General features: G+C 41.4%; 2 protein-coding genes across 4 annotated transcripts in view; one reads left to right on the top strand and one right to left on the bottom strand.

Moving 5' to 3' along the window:
* Positions 1-22096, bottom strand: part of prdm6 (PR domain containing 6) — an 83215-nt gene that overhangs the window by 10662 nt on the left and 50457 nt on the right. For all 3 annotated transcript variants that reach the window (XM_047592919.1, XM_047592920.1, XM_047592918.1), the window contains exons 6-7: positions 14559-14683; positions 5951-6350 (exon numbers count right to left, since the gene is read on the bottom strand). In XM_047592919.1, the coding sequence (XP_047448875.1) occupies positions 5951-6350; positions 14559-14683 (525 nt within the window). The remainder of the gene's footprint in view (positions 1-5950; positions 6351-14558; positions 14684-22096) is intronic.
* On the top strand, positions 20003-21932 carry LOC125012785 (golgin subfamily A member 6-like protein 6). The gene has a single exon (XM_047592928.1). It carries the CDS (start codon positions 20005-20007, stop codon positions 21616-21618), a length of 1614 nt encoding a protein of 537 aa, XP_047448884.1. The 5' UTR covers positions 20003-20004; the 3' UTR covers positions 21619-21932.

Raw genomic sequence — 22096 nt, 5'->3', positions numbered from 1 at the left:
TTACAGTCTGTTGACAGCACAGACAGCCAAATATGTCCAGAGTCAACATCACGACAAGTTCACGAAAACACAAAACAGACGCTTCGATTTGGTCCAGAGACAAACCAACAATACTCGGCCTGGACGAGAGCGGAGCCGGCTGCCATGTTGTTCACACTTCGCCCTGTGTGTGTGTGTGTGTGTGTGTGTGTGTGTGTGTGTGTGTGTGTGTGTGTGTGTGTGTGTGTGTGTGTGTGGGGGGGGGAGATGTATAAAATTAGTCATTTTCAACACTTGTGCTAAAACACGGTTCAGGACAATAAACCTCGCGTCGCCTTTCAACACAACCATGAGGTAACAACAACAGAGTCGGTGTCAACGTGTCGCTGTGTCCACACCTTTAACACATGAGCTGATGACAGAGGCAGAGTTTGTGTGTGTGAGACCTAAACTACATCCAACTATTAACGCTGCGTGGGAACGAAACGTCCCGGCACCACAGTCACGGCTCCGTGTCATCGGAGAGGTCGGAGGTCAGTCAGGTGGCTCGACACGGAGGAGACACCACAGGAGGGATTAAAGTGTTTCCAAATAATGACAATAACCTCCTACTGTCAGCTGCACTGTGTCCGTCACAGACTAAAAGCCTCAGTGTAAATGAAGCAAACACACAGGAAACTAAACTCAAGGATGTGGACAGAGCTTCAAGCCCTTAAAATAACACGTCTGTTTTCTAATATTCAGATTTCACAAAGTATTTAATCTGAAAAGAGCAGGTAGACACAGAGAAGACTACATTAAATTAACTGGTAACTAGTATCATGTGTCGCTGTGACGTCTGTGCGTCTATTTAACAGTTGTAGGAGTCTTCTTGTTTCGTTGTGCGTTTTAAATTAATTTGGGTTTGTCTGTGTTGCAGCGATGCAGTGATGCAGGGTGAAGTGCGTCGATTGACCCGTATAGAAGCAGCCTTAATCCATACGGAGTTATATTTGCGCCGTGAGGACGTCTGCTCCGTCCTCCTTGTATGAAGACTTTATTCCCTGGAGACCAGCAGCTATAAATCACAGCTCACACCTCGTCAATACGCAATCAATGGCTCCTCAGAACATACGTACACACACTGAGCTTCACATCCAGGCTCAAATAAAATCACTTCCCTCCCGTCATGCAAACGCAAATATTCCTCCATCCACCACTCAGCATCTTTCCATTTCTCCCTTTGTTTATCTCTCTCCTTCCTCGTATCGATGGACCTTTTAGAGCATAAAGTCCACATAATGTCCTCTCATCAGCCCAGAAACATCACAGCAGACAGGGTTTAATGGGGGGGGAGGAGGACGAGAAGAAGAAGGAGGAATAAGGACGAGGAGGAGGAGAAAACGACGATGAAGAAGTTTTTTTTTAAGACGTGTGGTCACAAAAAATACTCAAATATCTAAATTTACTTTTAAGTGACTCTTGAAGATCTGAAGTTGAGTCTTGAAACTGGCAGAACTTTGCCGTCATCAAACATGTTAAATCCACTCCCATGCAACACAAAGTGGATTTTTAAAATAATGGCAAACATGACAGATAAAAATAGACTTTGGAGAAATTTCTACGAGCCCGTCCATCACCATGATGGATCATTATCCGGCGGCTACGAGTGGGGAAAAAAAGAAACAATCATTTTTCAACACATCTGTGTGTCCGGCAGGGACAACACACATCTGTGTTAGTGTTAAATGCAAATACGTCCTGACTGTCAGGTGATAAATCTCCTAAACGTCAACGGTTTAGCAAACCAGAAAAACATTTTGACTTAATTGTGTTTTGAGACATTTCTCAGCTCAAGCTCGAGCAGCAAGTGGGGCCTTCGACAGAAACATGAGACAGCTGCATGTTGCATTTTAACCTCCATAAATCACTTATATTTGGTTTCCTGCAAAACATTTACGTGCATTCGCTCGACCGTCGTGTTCTACAGATGCACTAGAAACAACAGCTCGTTTGTTAAACATGTGCCGTCGGTTACAGTGAAGCTGTGAGCGTTTAGACCTGGAGACGGAGCAGCTGCAGAAAGTATAGAGTTAGTTAAAGCTTAAAATGTGATCAGATATGTGTGTTTACGCCAACATCAAACACTATAGAGGAGGAGGAGGTGAAGGAGGAGGAAATGGAGAAGGAGAAGAAATATTAAAGAGGAGAAGAAGGAAGTGGAGACCAAAAAGAAGAAGGAGCAAGAGGAATAGAAGAAGGAATAGAAGGAGAAGAAGGAGAAAATGGAGAAGGAGAAGTGGATAAGAAGAAGAAGGACTAGGATAGGAAGACTGAGGAGAAGAAGGAGGAGGAGAAGAAGGAGCAAATGGAGAAGGAAGGAGAAGAAGGAGGAGGAGGGGGAGAAGAAATATTAAAGAGGAGAAGAAGGAAGTGGAGACAAAAAAGAAGAAGTAAGAGGAATAGAAGAAGGAATAGGAGGAGAAGAAGGAGAACGAGGAGAAGGAGAAGAAGGAGAAGGAGGAGGTGTAGAAGAAATATTTGGAGAAGGAGAAGAAGGAGAAGGAGGAGGAGGAGGAGGAGGATAGGAAGACTGAGGAGAAGAAGGAGAAGGAGTAAGAGGAATAGAAGAAGGAATAGGAGGAGAAGAAGGAGAACGAGGAGGAGGAGAAGAAGGAGAAGGAGGAGGTGTAGAAGAAGGAATAGGAGGAGAAGAAGGAGAAGGAGGAGGAGGAGAAGAAGGAGAAGGAGGAGGTGTAGAAGAAGGAATAGGAGGAGAAGAAGGAGAAGGAGGAGGAGAAGAAATATTTGGAGAAGGAAGTGGAGACGAAGAAGAAGAAGGAGAAAGAACGTTGGAAAGTAGCAGAGGAGGTGGAGGAGGTGTATTTATCTGCAGCTTAATATTCACTTTGCTGTGATTATGACACAAACACAAAGAGGTTCAAACTATTTAAACTTGTAACCAGCTCAGACTTTTTGTAGTTTTTCCACTGAGAGATGAAACGTTTTAAACCACTTGTGCCTGGATTACTGCAGCGAGTGTTAAATGTTTCACCGTATTCACGGAAAAACTGAGAGAACGACGCGTTGCAGCCAAAACCGTGGACGAGGCCGAACGACAGAATCAGCGTTTTAATTCCTCTGTAGGTTCAGCTGTGTGATGATACACACTTTCAATCGGCCGTAAACCCTCTGAGCTCTCATATACAAGATCATATTCATATACAAATACATGACTCATAAACAACATCAGTGAACAGGCCTGAACTGTGAACGCCGGAGATCAAAGTGCTGAACAAAAACGGCCCGTTCTCCCTAAAAGCATAACGATTAAACACCAGCACAGTAAACACATCAATCATAAAAGCTGTGGTTATTAATTCACTCCACTGCTGCGGTTTTGTGCGGCATTGCTTTTGTAGTATGTAAAGCCTACAAGTTAAAACATAGATTTTTTTTTCCTGATTCATCACTCATCGCTGTCACAAAACTTACAACAGTATCCCGAGTCCCGACACCGGTTTAAAACCGAACGCAGAGAACTTCCAAGGACTCATTGACATAAACAAACCTCTGATGATGGATTCTGTTGAAATGACATATGGAGAAAAGGAAAGACACAGAAGAAGAAAAAGTTCAGGAAAAGAAACGGTCAGCAGAAAAAAAAAAAAACCCTGAGAGAGACGTGTGTGGTGTTTTTTTTGAGGCTGATGTAAAGAACCATCAGTCTTCCCATCAAGTTAACGTCAATAAATACGTACGGAGGGAGGGAAGCACCAAGAAATCAAGAAGAGACAGAGAGAGAGGTGACAAACCCTTATTCTCATTCACTGGTAAAATGTCTGAAACCTCCTGAAATCCAGAGACATCACACAACAACTGAATGACTGATGAAGACTCGTCTTTCAAAGCACAAGCTGAAGGTTTGTCAATGACATTCCTCAAAAACCTCGTACGTGTTCAACCACCCATAAGAACTAAATGAACGTCAGAACCACAACAAACACCAGGAGGACGTCTCCTCAGCGACTACATCAGCCTCAAAACAACCTGAAACAACGGCCTCAAAACAACCTGAAGACGCCTCAGTCTTCTTCATGACAACTAATGTCTGTAGCCGGGGACGATCCTGGAGTTTTTACAACGTTGTAGTTGCTGGTTTTAGCTCGGCCACAAACCAAAAACCACGTCCCCGTCTCGCCAAAACTACTTCTTCTCCGTCTTCTGTTTTAATGGCGGTCGGCTGGAGTCAACTCTGCCAAAAAACCCAAGAGAAGGAAAAAGAACATGTCTGCTCTGGGATTAGGACGGTTACTGGGGTTTATGGCAGCGTAGAACCCAAGGTACGAGCTCCGCTCTCCACACTACGTTAACTCTGACTTAAAGAAAGATTTATTCATCTGAATCCAGGAGAAGATGAGGAAAGACTTCAGGAGTCTACAGAGATCTTACCTAACTCCCTAAGGGTTAGTAGGAACCAACCTTAAGGACGTTAGAACCCTCTAAGTTAGAACCCTGAGCACCTATAAGAGCCCGAGTGACCAGGAATCTCCATAATGTCCACAGGAGACCACTAATGGATCTCTGGGACGTTCTCAGTTACAAAACAGAACCAAACCAAGTGCCGGTGAAATCTTCTCTGTGGTCTAGAGAACTGTTCCCGGAGAACCGAACCTAAAGAACAGTAGAAACTCATGAACTATAAGGTTTTATTTGACATTTTTCTCAGCAGATTGACAAATTATTTTGGGGGTTTTGGTTGATATCTGATAACTAAGCTCAAACTAAAAAGGGTCTTTATCTTGTCATGTCACAGTCGGAGTAAATCAAACAGCAAATATCCACCGTGCACCTCAGCTTGTCGAGCAAATCAGGATAAATATGAAGCAAATAAAATCTCCCATCGTGCTTTAATGCAGCTCTGACAGAGTCTTTGAAGACACGTTCTTCAGTCAATTTGATGTATTTTTAGGGGGAAACGATGAATCACTCGTTTTCCCCATTTCTGTTACACTAGTTTTGAATTTAGAGACATTTGAGAGGCTTGTGATGAGGATGATGATGATGATGATGATGAGGATGAGGATGAGGATGAGGATGATGATGATGATGATGATGGTGATGATGATGGTGATGATGGTGATGGTGACGATGATGAAGATGATGATGATGATGAAGATGATGATGATGATGGTGAAGATGATGATGATGATGGTGATGATGATGATGATGATGATGATGATGATGAAGATGATGATGATGGTGATGATGATGATGATGATGTGATGATGATGATGATGATGATGGTGATGATGATGATGATGATGATGATGATGAAGATGATGATGGTGATGGTGATGATGATGATGAAGATGATGATGATGATGAAGATGATGATGGTGATGGTGATGATGATGATGTTGATGATGATGATGATGATGAGGATGATGGTGATGATGATGATGAAGATGAGGACCTGAATCACTGGTCCAGAGTTACACTGTGGCCTCGGAAGCTCCAGGACTGTTTTGGCTTGTTCAGCTGAATTTTATCTGCTTCTCTGTCCCATAAAACCTTCCTATTGACAGGCAGCTCCACATCGACCCCCCCTCTCTCCCCCCCTCCCTCCCTCCCCCACCCACCCCCCCATATCCAGCCCACATTTTTCTTCCCTATGAGTATTAGTTTATTGAATAAGTGGCATCTGTTTTCCTGGCCCCGTCACCGTAAGGCGAGGTATTTCTCACTGACGCACAGCGCTGATTTATTTGCCGCTCTGACTTCTCCCCCGCGAAAAAATAAAGCTAAGCAAAAAATTTCCAATACATACACACACACACACACACACACACACACACTGGTCCTCGTCCTCCTTTCGTGTTGAATATAATTAACTTGGCAGATGTTGTACAGACTGAAAACACTTTTACACTCATCCACAAACTCCCCCTTTCTGTCACAAATGCATGGTGAGATGATGATGTTGTCTTACCTGTCGGGGTTCTGCGGGCAGACGTGCATCTGCAGCAGGATTCTCTGGGTGAAGGTTTTGAAGCACTGGCCACATTTCCACAGGTGCCAGTCGCTGAACTCGCTGCTGAGCTGGCTGGTGGAGGTCGGGCTGGCCAGGACCCGCTGGTTCTTCGAGGCCAACTGGCTGAAGCTGGAGTCCGACTGAGTCCCGACGCCGACCTTGTCCAGGAGGGAGAAGCTCCGGGGGCACGGGGAGTGGGGGAAGACCATGGAGCGCATGAGGGAGGCGGTGGGGGTGGAGGAGGAGGAGGACGACGACGTGGATGAGGAGGAGGAGGAGGAGGGTTTGCCGTTTTTGCTGAAGGACTGGAGGGACTCCTGTCTGCTCATGGCCTCCATCACGGTGGCCGGGACATTTACTGGAAGAACAAACACAACAGGCAGGAATTACACCGACGATGCTCTGGAGTTACATCGTTTTCAAGAGTCCTTAAAAAAACAATACAAGTGTCGGTCACACACATGTTAAGGCAACAATTCTTTAGTTTTCCAATAATAGAAAAACAATTAACTTAGCAGAAGAAAAGTCTATAGATCAGAGGTGTCAAACTAATTGTGGTTTGGTGTCACACACAGTCCATGTTGATCTACATGATCCAGATGTTTGACACATAAAAATAAGAAGGTTCAGTCTGACTGGCTGGTAGCTCTGGGTACTTTTTGGTTTTTCAAGCTTGGCCTAAGACTATAAAAACTAAACAACTAATTAATATTTGAAAAAAGACACCGGAAAGATAAGAAAAGGAGGAGAAGGAGAAAGATTTCTAATCTTTTCTGTTGGTCTGAACGGAGCATGGACGTGACTCTGGAACAATATTCAGATTGAGGTATCTGGTATCTGGTCGTCTGAATTTCTTTGACTGTTTGTCTTGTGAATGTGGAGAAGAACCAGGTTTACTTAGACCTGGACCAGTGGAGACCACTTCCTGTTTGAATCAAAGACGATTTGTTGTTTTATATTTTGACACTTTGACCTTTGATCTTTTCTCTTCCGACGATGCTCTGGGTTTACATCGTTTTCAGGAGTCCTTAAAAAACAATACAAGTGTTAGTCACACACATGTTAAGGCAAGAAAAAAAGATATAGATCAGAGGTGTCCAACTAATTGTGGTTTTGGTGTCAAACACAGTCCATGTTGATCTCCATGATCCAGATGTTTGACACCTAGAACCTAGAGAATGGGACAGAGACAGACTTTAGATATGTTCAGCTAAAGGTCTGGTAAACTCTAACCCTCTCACCGACCATGGGAATGGTGAACAAACTAGAAGTTATTACAATAAGTATTACGCCCACTACTATATTATCACTGCTCCCAATGCTACAGATTTAAAAAGAAGAAGGTTCAGTCTTACTGGCTGGTAGCTCTGGGTACTTTTTGGTTTTTCAAGCTTGGCCTAAGACTATAAAAACTAAACAACTAATTAATTTTTGAAAACAGACACCGGAAAGATAAGAAAAGGAGGAGAAGGAGAAAGATTTCTAATCTTTTCTGTTGGTCTGAACGGAGCATGGACGTGACTCTGGAACAATATTCAGATTGAGGTATCTGGTATCTGGTCGTCTGAATTTCTTTGAGTGTTTGTCTTGTGAATGTGGAGAAGAACCAGGTTTACTTAGACCTGGACCAGTTTTCCCCGTTTAAACTACTTCCTGTTTGAATCAAAGACGATGTGTTGTTTTATATTTTGACCTTAGTAAGAAAATCAAGTCTTATATTATTTTCTCTTTTCTCTCTTGTTTAAGAATACAAACTTAAATAAAGTGTTTTGTTTTTTTTTTGCTTTTGGATTTAAAATCAAATAACAGTTGTTTTTTCCAATTTTTGTCTCTGGTTTTAAAAAGCAAACTTGAAATAACAAATACACTTTGGCTTTTATAACATGTTCATAATCACATTTATGTGGTTTCTGTTTTTTTGGACGCTAAACACATGAGGCAGATAAAACGGGCAGATTTAAGAGGAAGTGTTGCTGGTGAATAAAACAGTCAAGTACAATGACATTAACGGGAAGAGTGACTTTATATAAGAGTGTGTAAATTAGGTTCTGAGTGAGTGGGCTGATGCCCGCTGTCCTCACTCGACCCGGCCGTCGTCTGTGTTCTGTTCTGCGGTCGGAGCGACTGACAGACCTGGACTCCATAACACTTCATCATGTTTGAAATGACATTACGAGGGCTTGTCTTACTTTAACTCACTGCGGATGGTTTCTTTTTTCTTTCTGTGAAATGGGTTCAAGACAGGCTGCATGTGGACTGGCAGGAAGTCAAACTGCTGCACTTTGACACCGGAGAGAAAACGTTTTGTATCCTATTACAGAAAAGAAAGGAATGTTTCTTACAGTTATTTTATACTTAAACACATATGAACCAGGGGGCGTGATGGTTATTGTGGCAGGCAAAGACGAACAACTTATTTGGTCGTTTAGTCAGGGAAACCTCTGCTTCTCTTGTATCTTTAAAAATACACCGAGCACTAATCCAACACGAAACATTTGTCTTCTATTAGTTCTGTTGTTTCTTTGTGTCCTTCCCATTAAATAAATAAATAAAGAGCTTCTCTAAACATCTCGTCATAACCGCCCTCCATCCTTCATCGGCTCACCTCTGCCGTCAGGCCACCGGGCTCCATTGATCCTCTAATAACCTTATGAGGAGATAATTACACCATTTGTAAGTCGGCTGACGGCGCTATCGACGGCCACGTTACTCGCACCGCTCGCCCACGCTCAATTCATTTCGCTACAAACCTCACACATACACCAAAAATGCACGTCGATGCGGTTTGGGCTGCTTCTGAAATGCATCATCTGAATGGGGGAATTATGTAGATGCAGTTTGCAGTTTGCATCTGAGCTTCTCTCTCTTTCTTTCTTTCTTCCTCTTGCAGACGGGTGTGATGTAAACACAGACTGATCAGAGTACAAAGTTTTAAAAAGCAACTTTTCAACCCGACCTAATGAATGATGATATCAATCATTCTCCTTCTTTGTCATTTACTTTCACACTAAACAACGTGAAGGAGAAAGTGTAAAGAAATTGTTCTACAAATCATTTCAGTGTGAAGCAGCAGCACAGTTAAAAACTAACCATGATGTGTTAAAACAGAAGAAGAACCTGACTGTACTTGTTTACTGGTTTTATTTATCTGTGGTTAAACTTCCACTGAGGCCTGATTAACTACTGGACTAAATCAGCGAGAAGCTCCTGGTTTCCCTCAGTCTGGTCTTTAGCGCTCAGCTCCAAACCCCCCGACTCCTAATGTGCCAGAAATAACATCCAAACACGGCATCCTGGGAAACTCCTGGCACGATTCAAGTGCTATCACATTCTCTTTTAATTACTGCAGAGCAAACTGAGCCTGAATACAGGAAAGTGCTCTGATACCTCATGTTCTGCTGGGTAACTGAAGTGAGAGGCTCGTAACCACCCGTCTCCCCCCTCATGTATGAGACTATTAGGACTTTACTCCCACAGATCAAGAAGAAGCTCCAACATCATCAGACTCTTTAAAATCTGCATTTTATTCCAACCTTTAACTAGATTTACTCTCATTTCTTATTGTTTGGGGTTTTCACCAAACTCCAGGTTGTTCTTAACATGAAATATGTTTTCCACACTTAATATATATAAATTTACATCATTTTATGTCTTAATTTATTGTTTTTTTTATGTAACTTGTTTTTTTAACTAACCAGTCTTGTCCTGCCACTATGAGACATCCTACAGAAACACCTCCCATGATTTTCTGCATCAGTGACTAAAGAGACACTTTGGAAACTGACAACACAGTTATTAGTTGTACCTGTCTGTACCTGTACGTGTGACTGGAGCAGGAGTTTCATCTTAAAGATAATGGTTTCATCATCTTTCATATGTCTCTGTCTAGAGTTTAGCTGTTTTTGGTTCGTATCATATATAATCACGCAAATCTTAGTGTTCTAGAACAATCCTCATGTGTTCATTGATGACTTAGATCTTCATGACATTTGTTGAAATGAAACACATCAAATTTACTTTATATCTTTAAAGTTGTACATCAGCGATTTGAAACTTCCTAGGAAAAGGCTTGTGTGTGTGTGTGTGTGTGTGTGTGTGTGTGTGTGTGTGTGTGTGTCCTCCTCTCTTTACTGGTGTGAACTACATCAGGTCATGTTGCCAAAGCTTTGTTCATAATCAATAATCGTAACATTAGCGGCGATTATAAAGTCTTATAAAATCAATAGAGGCAATTATAACAAAGATAATAACAATACATCAAACGAAGAAGAGAGGAGGATCTTCTCTCCTTTAACGTCTGTCTTTTCTCATCCCTCGCTCATCTCCTCTATTACTCCCTTCATTCTTTTAATCTCTCGTTCCTGCTGCTGATTCATGTTGGAGAACACGACGTCTCTTGGAGATCGGTCTTTGTCTCTCGCTGCACATGTTGTTATCGTTAGGCGGCGGCCGGGCTGCAGAGCGTCAAGCCGGGAGGCTGTGATTGGATGGAACGTGGACGGTAAACAACCATGGGGTGTGTGTGTGTTCGGAGGGCGGCTGTGTTTTCTTTGTTGTGTGTTGGCCCGTGGTTCGGCTTTCTGTTCATCTATAATGTGAGTATGTGAGCACATGTGTGTTTATCTGAATTAGAAAATGCTTTGCTCTTGTTTTATAGCTCAGATTAAACATTAAGATTTAAATTTACATTTCTTAGAACCGATGACCTGTAATTAATTAATATGTGGGATCTGACTTCCTAATATTTGGGATCGCTGAGTTCATTAAATGGTTTATACGATGGTCTGTTACAGGACAGTTTTATAGTTTTGTCACTGCATTTTACAGGTTGGATTTAAATCTCCAGGTTGGTTTAAATCTCTACACATGAAACCCACTTTAAGACGACCAAGACTACAGACTAGACCAGAGACCAGAGACCAGAGGCCACGTAAAGACAGAACTGCTCCTCCACAGTGAAGCCAAAGCTAGTAGAGCGCCCCCAGGTCATAAGCTCCACCCCCTCCATGTTAGTGGGCGGGACTTGGGCCAAACTAAAACACTAAAATACACATCAAATATATTTTTTTCAAGTATTGTCTCTGTAATTGTAGTTAATATAATGTTGATGCATGTTCAAATATCTATTTTCTGGAGTAGTTTCGTTTTAGTTCATGATTTGATGCTATAGAAACAGGATGTGACCACTATTTCCATTCCAACCACGTCCATGAGAGCTGGAACAAATTGCTTAAGTCCAGTTATAATTTCCTTGTAGCTGGTGGAGGTAGAGTGTAGTAAACAGTGTCAGTTTGGCCAATGAGAGGAAGCGGAGAGAGGTTTTCCATATTTATATACAGGCTATGGTAACTTCAGCTTCTTAGAAGGCAGCAGTCTGTGATTCCCAATGAAATGGGAAAACAGGAAGAGCTACTACTAACAGGGAAGCTTTTAGGAAGCTAGCAAGTGCTACAAGTAGCTGGCTTTTGAATTTTGTTGTCTACTTTCATCACTTCCAGATTCTCTCCTCATGCTCCGGTTCTGTCGGTTGATTAGTTGTAATCAGAACGATCTCTGACTTGAGTCCACGTTGAACATTGCTGAATCGCCTGAAAAGTGGCCAACAGAGGTCTGACAAGTGGCAAAGCTGCAGGAAACGCTGCTGAACCAGGGCTACAGACAATCACCAGCAGCTGTGAGGGATCCCAGCGCCCGGCTGCACTGGTCAGCTCCCGGTCTGAGTGTCCTCCGAGCTTTGAATGCCTGCAGTCCTTCTGTCTCCACTGCAGAGCCTGGACGTCGCGCTCATCGTTTGTGGGCACCGTCAGCAGATAGCGATGCCACGGAAAAACCCAAATGCAGTTACGAGTCTTTAATTTGGAGCAGAACTGCTGTCTTTCAGTTTGTGCAGAGGAAGGCTAATCTAATTTCACTTCATTTGGAAGTGTACAAACATCTTTCACTGCAGGGTGGAACAAAAGCAAATCCTCCAGTGTTTGTTTGCCCCCGTGCCAGTGAGTAGGTTTTGTACCTTTGAGAACCAAGTGCAGATTATTTGAATAAATCTAAAACCGATTTTTACTCTTTCAGTTTGTGTGAAATGGAAAGTCCAGATAATATTTAGGATTCCTCCTCTCTCACCTGGTTTCAGAACGATTTAATGAATGAGAAATGTAAAGAATAACAACAAGTGGAGCAACTGATGTTTCAGAATCATGAAACTTTAGTATAAACTCTGAGCAAAGTATAGGGATTAATTACAGAGAACTAATCATTTTGGAAGGGAAATAGAATTATTTTAAATCTTATTAATTAAATGAACCTGAATGCAAAGATTTATATTTAATACAATGTATCACTGCTAATTTATAATAATCAAAACAAGAAAAATATCACAAAACAACTCATTTTAGTCACTGATTAAACCGGTTTGACCAGAAATACATGTTAAAGATGTGCTGATGAGCGTCTTTCTTTCCTTTTCTTTTTTACATTATTCTTTGGGGATTTGATGTCGTGATAATTTATTTCCACTTTTTATTGTGTTTTTTTTCACCTCCTCCTACTGAACAGATAACACATGCTTTTGCCTCTTTTGGCAGGTTAATCATCCCAGGAATCTGTTTAAACACTTGGACCTCCCACATTTTTGTATTCTGATGATCCGAGGTAGATTCTGGTTATTTATTTTGTTAAAACTACTGAGCTCCATCTATCTGTCTTTTTCTCCAAACATAATAAAGTTGGAGTCTATAAGAATAGAAGTAAGAAACATGTTTGAACACACTTTTCCAGTTCGTTTGCGAGGAATTTTTGCTCATTTACCAAACCTGCAAATAAACACTCTGAGATGCATTTATTTCCAGGTGTGAACAGGACGTGGATCTGGAAGTTATCAGGTTAAATCGCTGCTCATGTGATTAAAAAGGCAGAACAGGACCTTACAGAGGCAGTAATGCTGATGTGTGTGAGCAGCGCTGGCCTCGGTCCTGTCACCATGAACGATGTCATGTAAAAGAGTCGTTTCATCTGTAAAACAAACTGGTTTGTGGCCAAACGTCTCTAATTCGCAATCAGCACGATCTCATGTCTGTGCGACTCTGAGAAAGACGAGCTCCTAATTCAGTTTGATTCAATTTAGATTCCGCAGATTAAAACTCCTTCTTCACGTTATGGTTTTTTGGTTTTTCTTTTTTTTTTTTTCCTGCTTCATAAGAAAAAACGTCAAAGTTTGTTTTTTTGCCCGGTGGGGAATTTCTCTGTCAAATCCATGCAGAAAAAGAACAAATGTTTGAATGGAAACGATATAAATGGGCTGACTGAGCAGAAAACTAGATGGGATGTAAACAGAGACTAATTAGTGACAGAGAAAAAGACGGGATGGACGGAGGAGAGACGGAGGGAGGGGGGGAGTCTTTCCTTTCAGTTTTTTAAGTATATTTCATGTAGAGTCAAACTTCTCTTCATGTTTTGATGAAGTCGGTTTCTGATTCTTATGTAGAGTCGACTTTTTGGGCCTTTTTAACTGCAGCTACTTTTAGCTTAACAGGGCACAAGGAGCATTAAACTCACTACACGACATAAAACTTTATGTTTTAGAAGAACTAATATCTCTGGGGAAAAACATATATATATAAGAATTAATTTTAAATCTTCATAATTTAAGCAGCAAAATGAAGCTGGTCCTGGTTCTACGACATTAAATAACATTTATCCTACTTACAAAAGTAATACAAGGTCAAAAAGCTTCACCATGTTAAGGTAAAACCCAGAAAACTCCTTTTATTCAATATTTAAATCATTTTGCCTGGAAGTGTTTATTTTTTGTTCGTAGTTATTTCGTGATAAGAGCAATTATTATACCTTTAGTTTCTTTACTATTATTTATTTTGTAGGGAGAAACTTAATTGTTGAGCATGTAGGTCAAAACTGGAAGTAAGATAACGAGTCTTTAATATTAAAAAACTACAACTAACGTCACGTGTCATCTCAATGAGCTTGTTCCATAATTTATATCATGTCCCCAAGTCATGATGTACACACAACAAACAGCTGCTTCTCATCCAGTCGTCCATAACACACATATTTATAGCTTGTTTTGTCACATAACCTGAACATTTTCAAATGAAATAATCTGGAAAAGAGAGAAGAAGGGCAGAAAAAGATGACGAGAGGTCTGGAGAGCTTAATTTGACCGGAGATCAAGGAGCAGTGAGTCGACACTAAGCCACAACGTGCCCACATTTTAGCTAATAAAAGATTTCTCGCAGACTTGTTTGAGCTGGCTCCGACGGGCAGACAAATAAATCAGATAGCAAGAAGTTCGTAGTAAAAAAAAAGTGAAATAAAATAAAAACCTGCATCATTGTTTTTGAGGCGCGCCAAAGAATTCTGTCCAGTTCAAATAGTGTCAGTAATAAAATGTGAGCAACGTCCAAAGAAAACTGTTGTTTTTTAAGGGGAGTCAGAGCGGTCACACTGAGGGAAGGACACTTGGACACTTTAGGTCTGTCCAGGTCGGATACTAATTAATTTGAGGTCTGAACAGGAAGACGAAGAAATAAAATGAAATAGTTTGTTTTCTCACAGTTCTCGTCCTGAGCGATGCACTGCAGCGGGATCCCAAAGAAGGAGGTGTAGGAGTCGTTGTACCAAACCAGCAGCTCGGTTCCTCTGGGGATGTCCATGCACGCTCTGTAGAAGATACAGGACCTGCAGCAGAGACACAAACACAAACGTTCTCTGTCAGGTTCAACGTCTGCAGATTATCTGAGGAGAAAACCCAAATAATCAGGTCTGCTCAGGGTGATTCAGCAGTGATGTGGATCCAGTGTCAAACATAACATTTATGTCTTATATGTAACATTAATGAAGGAAATGTAGGAGCATCCTGAAGACCTGGAACAAGGACCAACGTGAGGGGGTCAGTGACTCTGTCCAGGTCTGATGTTGGAAAAGCTTCCCCATCTGATAACGGCTCAATTTCTGACCAAACCCAAATGATTTATGGGAAAAATCTGGTGTCTCTCTTCAGACCAGCTCATGACTGCGATGTTGTTCAAACACACAGCCTGCGAGCTGACAGTTCCCCGGGTCACAGCGCCACTAAAACAACACCTCGCCTGCCCAAAAACATCATTCTAACAACATGAGCGAACGCCACATTTTAAAACCACATTTTCATATCCAGCCCAGACTATTTTAAAACACTTTCCCACATGCTTTTCTCCCACCGGGACCTCAGGGTGTCAGACAGACCAGATCATGACTGAGGGGTCACAGGTTCAACTCCCAAACAGCTCTCGGTTTTTTCTGTCAACGAGTCTTTGAAACAAAAAAGAGAGATTGTTTTTACAAATAACCAATTAAAGTGAAAAGAAATTTAATCCAAACTGCCTTGAAAGTCGATTTTCCTTGTGTGAGAAATGTTCATTTGATGAAGTTTGACTTGAAGCTGCAAAAACACCTCTTGATGCAATAAATGCAATATTTGGCCATTGAACCTTAAACATTAAAGTCAAAGCTGCTACGTCCACAAATGCACAAACGTAATCAGCTGAAGGCCGTCACATAAAACTCATGCACCTTCAAAGAAGACACTGATTCCCTTTGATTCCCATAAAAACCATCTGTGGACAGAGAATAAATCACGACTTTATTCTTTTCTGGCTGACCGAATCTCAAGGGAGGGGGCGAGAAAGAGAATTTGAGGAGGACGAATAATGAAGCTGCAAAAGACAAACGTAGAGAAAAATTAAAGATGACAAAAGGGAAATCCAAAGAGAGTAGAGAGGGAGGTGGGATGTCAAGATGTGTGACACGATGCTTTATTTAATCAAGTCAAGACACACCAAACTAAAACAGAAGAGGAAAGGAAATGAAAGAAAGGAGACAGACTCACTAGCTTGCCAAAACATTAGGCACACTAGTGAATTTGTTCTTATTTTACAGACCTGCAGTGAATCCCCCTACGTGAACCTGAATGAATCTGAGAAACTAAACTGTGTTCTGTGTTCAGATATTTCTACTTTCTTTTCTTTTTGAGTCTTGTCTTCGCTTTTAAAAAGTCACACTTGAACAGAACATTAAGACAACAACCAACTGGACAAAATCGTAGCTACACCAGTGAATGCACTGATAATATCACAGTCCTACACAAAATCCTCCTTGATGACTGCTCTGATGCAGAGTTGATGTTGAAAGAGAATCAGGAAGGTTAGAAAATCCATGGCATTCATTTATTATGTCTTAAAGGTTCAAAGAAAATTATACTTTCGTAATAACAGCATTTTACTGTTTTTCACAAGCTGAACTGAGTGTGTGATCTGCGTTTGGAAGCGTGTGTGCATATTTTATTAATCCTTTCGACACCAGGGGAGGGGTGAGGTGGTCTTACACCCATGTGAAAACACAGCCAGGAGGGACCAGGCTATAAATCAAACATACCCAATGACCTCCCAGGATAAAAAGGGAGCGAGAGAAACACGCAGCAGCTTGTATGTATTTGAAACGATGTATTTGTGTGCGTCCGAAATCAAACACATCAGGTATGAAAAACAAAGACCCCTGCAGCCTCACAGCAGACGCCCGACATCAGGGCAGTATCTTCAGCTGTCTGCTCTTTCTTCTGGTTTTTATATGAAGGTTCTAAAGAATAACGTACATGACGGCTCATATGTTCAGTGAGAGGTCATCACAAATACAGAAACACTTCACAAGGTGTAATAAGGTGCACACATTAATATAAACATGTGACATAAGCAGCCAAGCATCATCAGAGGTTAACATGTACGTATCGGAGACATAGGTCATATAAAGACAGGTTTTTAGTTTCTTACGTCAACTTCCATCAGTTTATTGTTGTTTCAGTATAATCTCTCTCTCTCCAGACTTGGTGCTCTGTGCACATTTTAGTTTTTCCTAGTTTTTAATTCCTATCTGTCCTGAGCCACGTTCTGAGGACTTTTATTCCTGTTGACAGGAACCTCTTTACATCATTGCCTGTAACTGGCCGGAGATGAATGACTCATCATCTGCATTTCAGCTGAAGAGGAAATCACCAGATTTTTGTTGACAGGGAAAAAGAGACATTTTCGATAACTTGCCTGCTTGACTAGGTTTACCTGTTTGTCTGAGACATCACACTCTCCTACGCAACCTGTTTCAATCTGGAGGGAAACCTGACAGTGTTTGTTGGGTTTTTTCCAACAAGAGGTTCAATGAGAAGCTGGGAAGTTTAAACTCCTTCTCATTAACACTGGCAGTGAAACAGCATTGTTGTCATTCTTGAGTGACAACATTTAATGTGTTTTGACATCAACAGACTTAGGATTGTTGTCAGTGAGTTGGCCATGCCCATTCATAGTTTTCATTAAAACTCAGAGGTGATCTGATCCTATTTAAGAGTCGGGGGGTTTTGGACTGAGATCATTTTTTTCTGTTAAGCAGGTTACACAATTATAACCACGGATCAAAACAAGTTGTGACTAGATAGTGTAGAGCGGTGGATTGACTGGGTTATTAGTGAGATTACGGGAAATCCTCAGGTGTCATGTGCACTTGAGCTACAGTGACTTCAGCTCAAAGCATGACACAGGTGCAATAAAAGCTCCCATAGCCGAGGTAAGTGCTTTTATGTTGATATTAACTAAGGTTTTGCTCGTATCCTATGCTAAGCTACATTTATTTTCATGCTCCATAAGTTTTATTTTTTGAACACTGATCTGATCCTGATCATTGACTTTTCAGTATCAGCTGATCTGACTCTGAACAAAATATCCTCCCTGGTAGATTGATGAAGGCTTTTTCTTTACTTGCATTCTATTAGTTCACTTGTGCACGGTGTACAACAAATAGGGCTGTTAATCCAGTGTACTCGGCGTTTAGTGTGTTGTTGTTTCGGTGCAGCCTTTGTTCACCTGTCATTAAACAAAAGCAGAAGAAGTAGGAGTAGCTTTGGTTCATGACAGATGTAAAACAAACAACTACAAAGCTCCGGCTTGGCTAAAATGCCCCATCCATTCATTTTAAAAATGTCCGGACTGGACCAATAACAATCTCCTGCTTTTCTAACACACATCACTAAAGAGGGAAAGACACAAGAAACTATTCTACATCAACAAAACTGTAATGAATAGTTTACACTAACCTAAATGAGTATTTAGGTTATTTTTACCACTAAACTGACTCTAATGCCAAATGCTTAATCATTTAATACTGAACAACAACCATGGGCAGGTTTGTGTAAAGTACTGCTTTAAATATTGTAATTATTTGCATTTCAGTAATATAAGTAATAATCTCGCCTTGTCTCTTCAGAACAAACAGCCACTACCTTCAGTTTCTGCCTGCTGGAGTTTCTCCCTCACAAGATGGCGTGTGGTAAGTCTGGTATCACTACATTCATAGTTGTTGCACGAACAGACAAAGTTAATGGAAAGCTGAAGAAGGAATCTATCATAAAAATGAAAAGGCAAAAATTCTGATCCATTCAGGTTAAAGCAGCTAAAATACAGATCACACTAATAATTTTACTAATAACAACAAACAAATGATAGAGTTGCAATTATGTGTTTCTAGATTAAAGTGGTTTTACTTTTGACATGATTTACAAATCAGTGACACCTGCAGAAAGAGGAGGATGAAATCTGTGACGCTTTCATTTTGTTTTGCCGTTTTCAGGATCAGAACTCAGGATTGTGATGTTTGGAAAAAGACAGTATGAAAAGACGACACTGTGTAACTTCATCGCTGAAAGAACAGAGAATCTGTACCCCAAATCAAGAAAGCAGCTGACTCTTCTCCATGGAGAGTGGAGGAAGAACCCATTCACGATAGTGAAAACAGCCGACGTCTTCAGTATGTCTCAAGAACAACTGAGACATGAAATAAAAATGTATGCTGTTAGTTGTCCCCCTGGACCAAATGTCTTGCTGTTGGTCGTGAAGTCTTCTGACTTCACAGAGGACGACAGACAAAAAATTAAGAACATTATGAGTTTCTTTGAACAAGACGCCTTTAAATATTCAATGGTCATCACGACACAAAATGATAGTGGAGACAATCCCTCAGTGAACCAACTCATCCAAGACTGCAGGCAGCACAGAATCAACTTTGACAGAAACCACCAGTCTGACAACAATCATAAAGAACTGATGACACAGATGGAGAAAATAGTGAGTGAAAATAGGGGACAACACTTAACATTTACTGAAAATGCAGGACCAATGCTGGAGCTAGAAACTGAAAAACCCTCTCTAAATGTGCTGCTGTGTGGGAGACATGATGCCTTGAAGACCTCAGCAGCTAATGCCATTGTAAGTGGAGGAACGTTTGTCCCACCTGCTGATTCGTCACAGTGTCTCGAGGCAGAGGTGTGTGGTGTTCAGGTTTCCCTGGTGGAGCTTCCTGCCTTGTATGGAAAACACAAGGGGGAGGCCTTGAAGGAAGCCTACAACTGTGTCTCCCTTTGTGAACCTAAGGGTGTCCACGCCTTCATGCTGGTCCTACCGTTGGACTGTCCAACTGATGACAACGACAAGAAAGAACTGGAGACCATCCAGGACATTTTTGGGCGCATAGTCGATGACTTCACCATTATTCTTTTCACTGTAGAGAAAAAACCTACCTATAGAGCAGTCATGAAGCTGCTGAGTGAAAACAGAGTCTTCCAAACACTCAGCCAGAGCTGTGGTGGACGATATGTTGTCTTCAACATAAATGACAAGCACCAATTCTCTGAGGTACTGGATGAAATGAAAACAATGACAGGGGTTGGATCCAGCGGCTACACGAGAAATTTATTTCCCAAACCGGTAGCAAGAAGTAGAACTTTCTTAGCAGCATCAAATGTCTATCAGAATAGAGACAATTACAATATAGTGAGACAGCCGCCCAAGATGAGGCAAATTAGTGAGCCCCCCAGGATGGCACTAAACACTGAGCCCCTCAGGATGGCAACTGAGCCCCCAGGATGCATAAAAGAGCCCCAAATGGCACTAAACACTGGCCCAGTGCTAAGACTGACCCCCAGGATGGCACTAAACACTGAGCCCCTCAGGATGGTGTTGATTGGGAAGACTGGCAGTGGAAAGAGTGCGACAGGAAACACACTGATGGGAAAAGAATGCTTTAATTCTAAGGTCAGCCAAAGATCAGTGACCAGAGGTTGCCAAAAAGTTACAGGAGAGATTGATGGGCGTCCAGTCACTGTGGTCGACACACCTGGCTTATTCGACACGACTCTGTCCAACGATGCAGTGAAACAAGAACTTGTGAAATGCATCACCATGTTGTCTCCCGGACCTCATGTGTTCTTACTGGTGGTCCAGATCGGCCGCTTTACGCAAGAAGAAAAAGACACTGTGGCACTGCTCAAGAAGTTTTTTGGCAAGAGGTCAGAAGACTTCAGCATTGTTATATTCACGAGAGGAGATGATCTTAAAAAACAAACGATTGATAGATACATTGAGGAAGACAGCGAAGACGTTCTCAAACAGCTGATCACTGAATGTGGAGGAAGATACCACGTCTTCAACAACAACGAGCAGAACGATCGCTCTCAAGTCAGCGAGCTATTGAACAAGGTTGAGCTGATGATGAGGAAAAATGGTGGCAGCTACTACACCTCCGAGATGTTCCAGGAGGCGGAGGCTGCTATTCAAAAGGAAATGAAGAAGATTATGAAGGAGAAATCAGGAAAGATAGAGAGAGAACAGAAGGACTTGAAATTAAAACATGAGGAAAAAGTCAAGAAGAAAAAATCATCAGAGCTAATAGCCAGATATGAAAAAGAAATAGCACTGAGAGCCCAGAAAGTCAAAGAGAAGAAGGAACACATCAGTAAGGAGGAGGAGAAGATGAAGAGAGAACGAATTAAGAGGGAAGAGGAAGAAAGAAAGGAGAAAAAGCAGGAGGAAATCCAGCAACGTGAGTGGAAACAAAAAGATGAAGCTCTGCAGACAAAGATTAGATATGTAATAGATCGCAGCGCAATAGCTGACAGGATGTTACGCAGCAGAGAAGACATGAAAAAAGAACGAGAGGCATGGGAGCAGGAAAGGAAGGAATGGTGGGAAAAACGACATCGTGAGGACGAACAGAAATACGAGGAGGAGCAAAGACGACTTAAAAAGCTCAGAGAAGAATACGAGCAGGAAATTGAACGATATGAAATGCAAAGAAAAAAAGATCAACTGAGGAAAGAACAAGAGGAAAGAGAACGGAAAGAAGTCCAAGAAAACTACAAGAAGCAACTGGAGGAAATACTGAGGAGAAATCAAGAGGAGGCCAGGAAGCAAGCGGAGGAATGCAATGACTTCAGACACAGGTATGGCACTGATGTCTCAGCTGAGATGGAAAAGTATGGAAAGGAAATGGAGGAGATGAAGCTGAAGCAACAAAAACAAAATGACTACATGATCAGCCAGCTGAGGAGAAACAAGGCGTATCAGAAAGACTTTGACAAGCTCAAGCAGAAACAAAAACAAGAGATGGACGCCCTGGAAAAGTTATTCTTTCTCCACAACAAAGAAGATCAACAAAGGGAAATTGATGAGCTGATGAAAATTCATCAGGAGGAAATAAAAGACTGGATACAGGAACACGTAGAGAAAGCCACAGAAGACAGGTCGTGTATTATCCTGTAAGACGTTTTTAAAGCATCGACTGACATTATATTCCCTTATACTTGTTTATTTGTGTTTACGTGTGCTGCTGAGATGACGTTACTACATTTAACTAAAGTTTGATGTTGAAAATATGAATAATGTGACACATGTAAGAGAAAATTCTGCAGTGTAATTAAAGTGATTAAGAAAGCTGAAGAAGTTAAAACGTGTAAATGCTCAAACTACAGAAGTTAGAAGTCAGGGTGGGACCTTGCTTGATATAAAGGTTCAGCTAAAGTTATGTGAAACCAATGACACTTTTAGTTTTGAATAAAAAATTTTAGAAATATAAATATCTGAATGTTTTAATGTTGAATATAATCGATTGAGAAAACCAGCTCCCAGCTCTAGCATTAAATGATTCCTGATCTGAGTAATATCCTCTGGTTTGTTGTCTGGGTTTAGCTTTAGTAACTATATACTTCTGATGGATGGATGGATGAATGGATGGATGAAT

The sequence above is a fragment of the Mugil cephalus genome, chromosome 8 (genome assembly GCF_022458985.1).
Source record: "Mugil cephalus isolate CIBA_MC_2020 chromosome 8, CIBA_Mcephalus_1.1, whole genome shotgun sequence".
NCBI classification, from domain to species: domain Eukaryota; kingdom Metazoa; phylum Chordata; class Actinopteri; order Mugiliformes; family Mugilidae; genus Mugil; species Mugil cephalus.
Note: the sequence above shows the minus strand (reverse complement) of the source record. Positions and strands in the feature narration are given on the sequence as shown.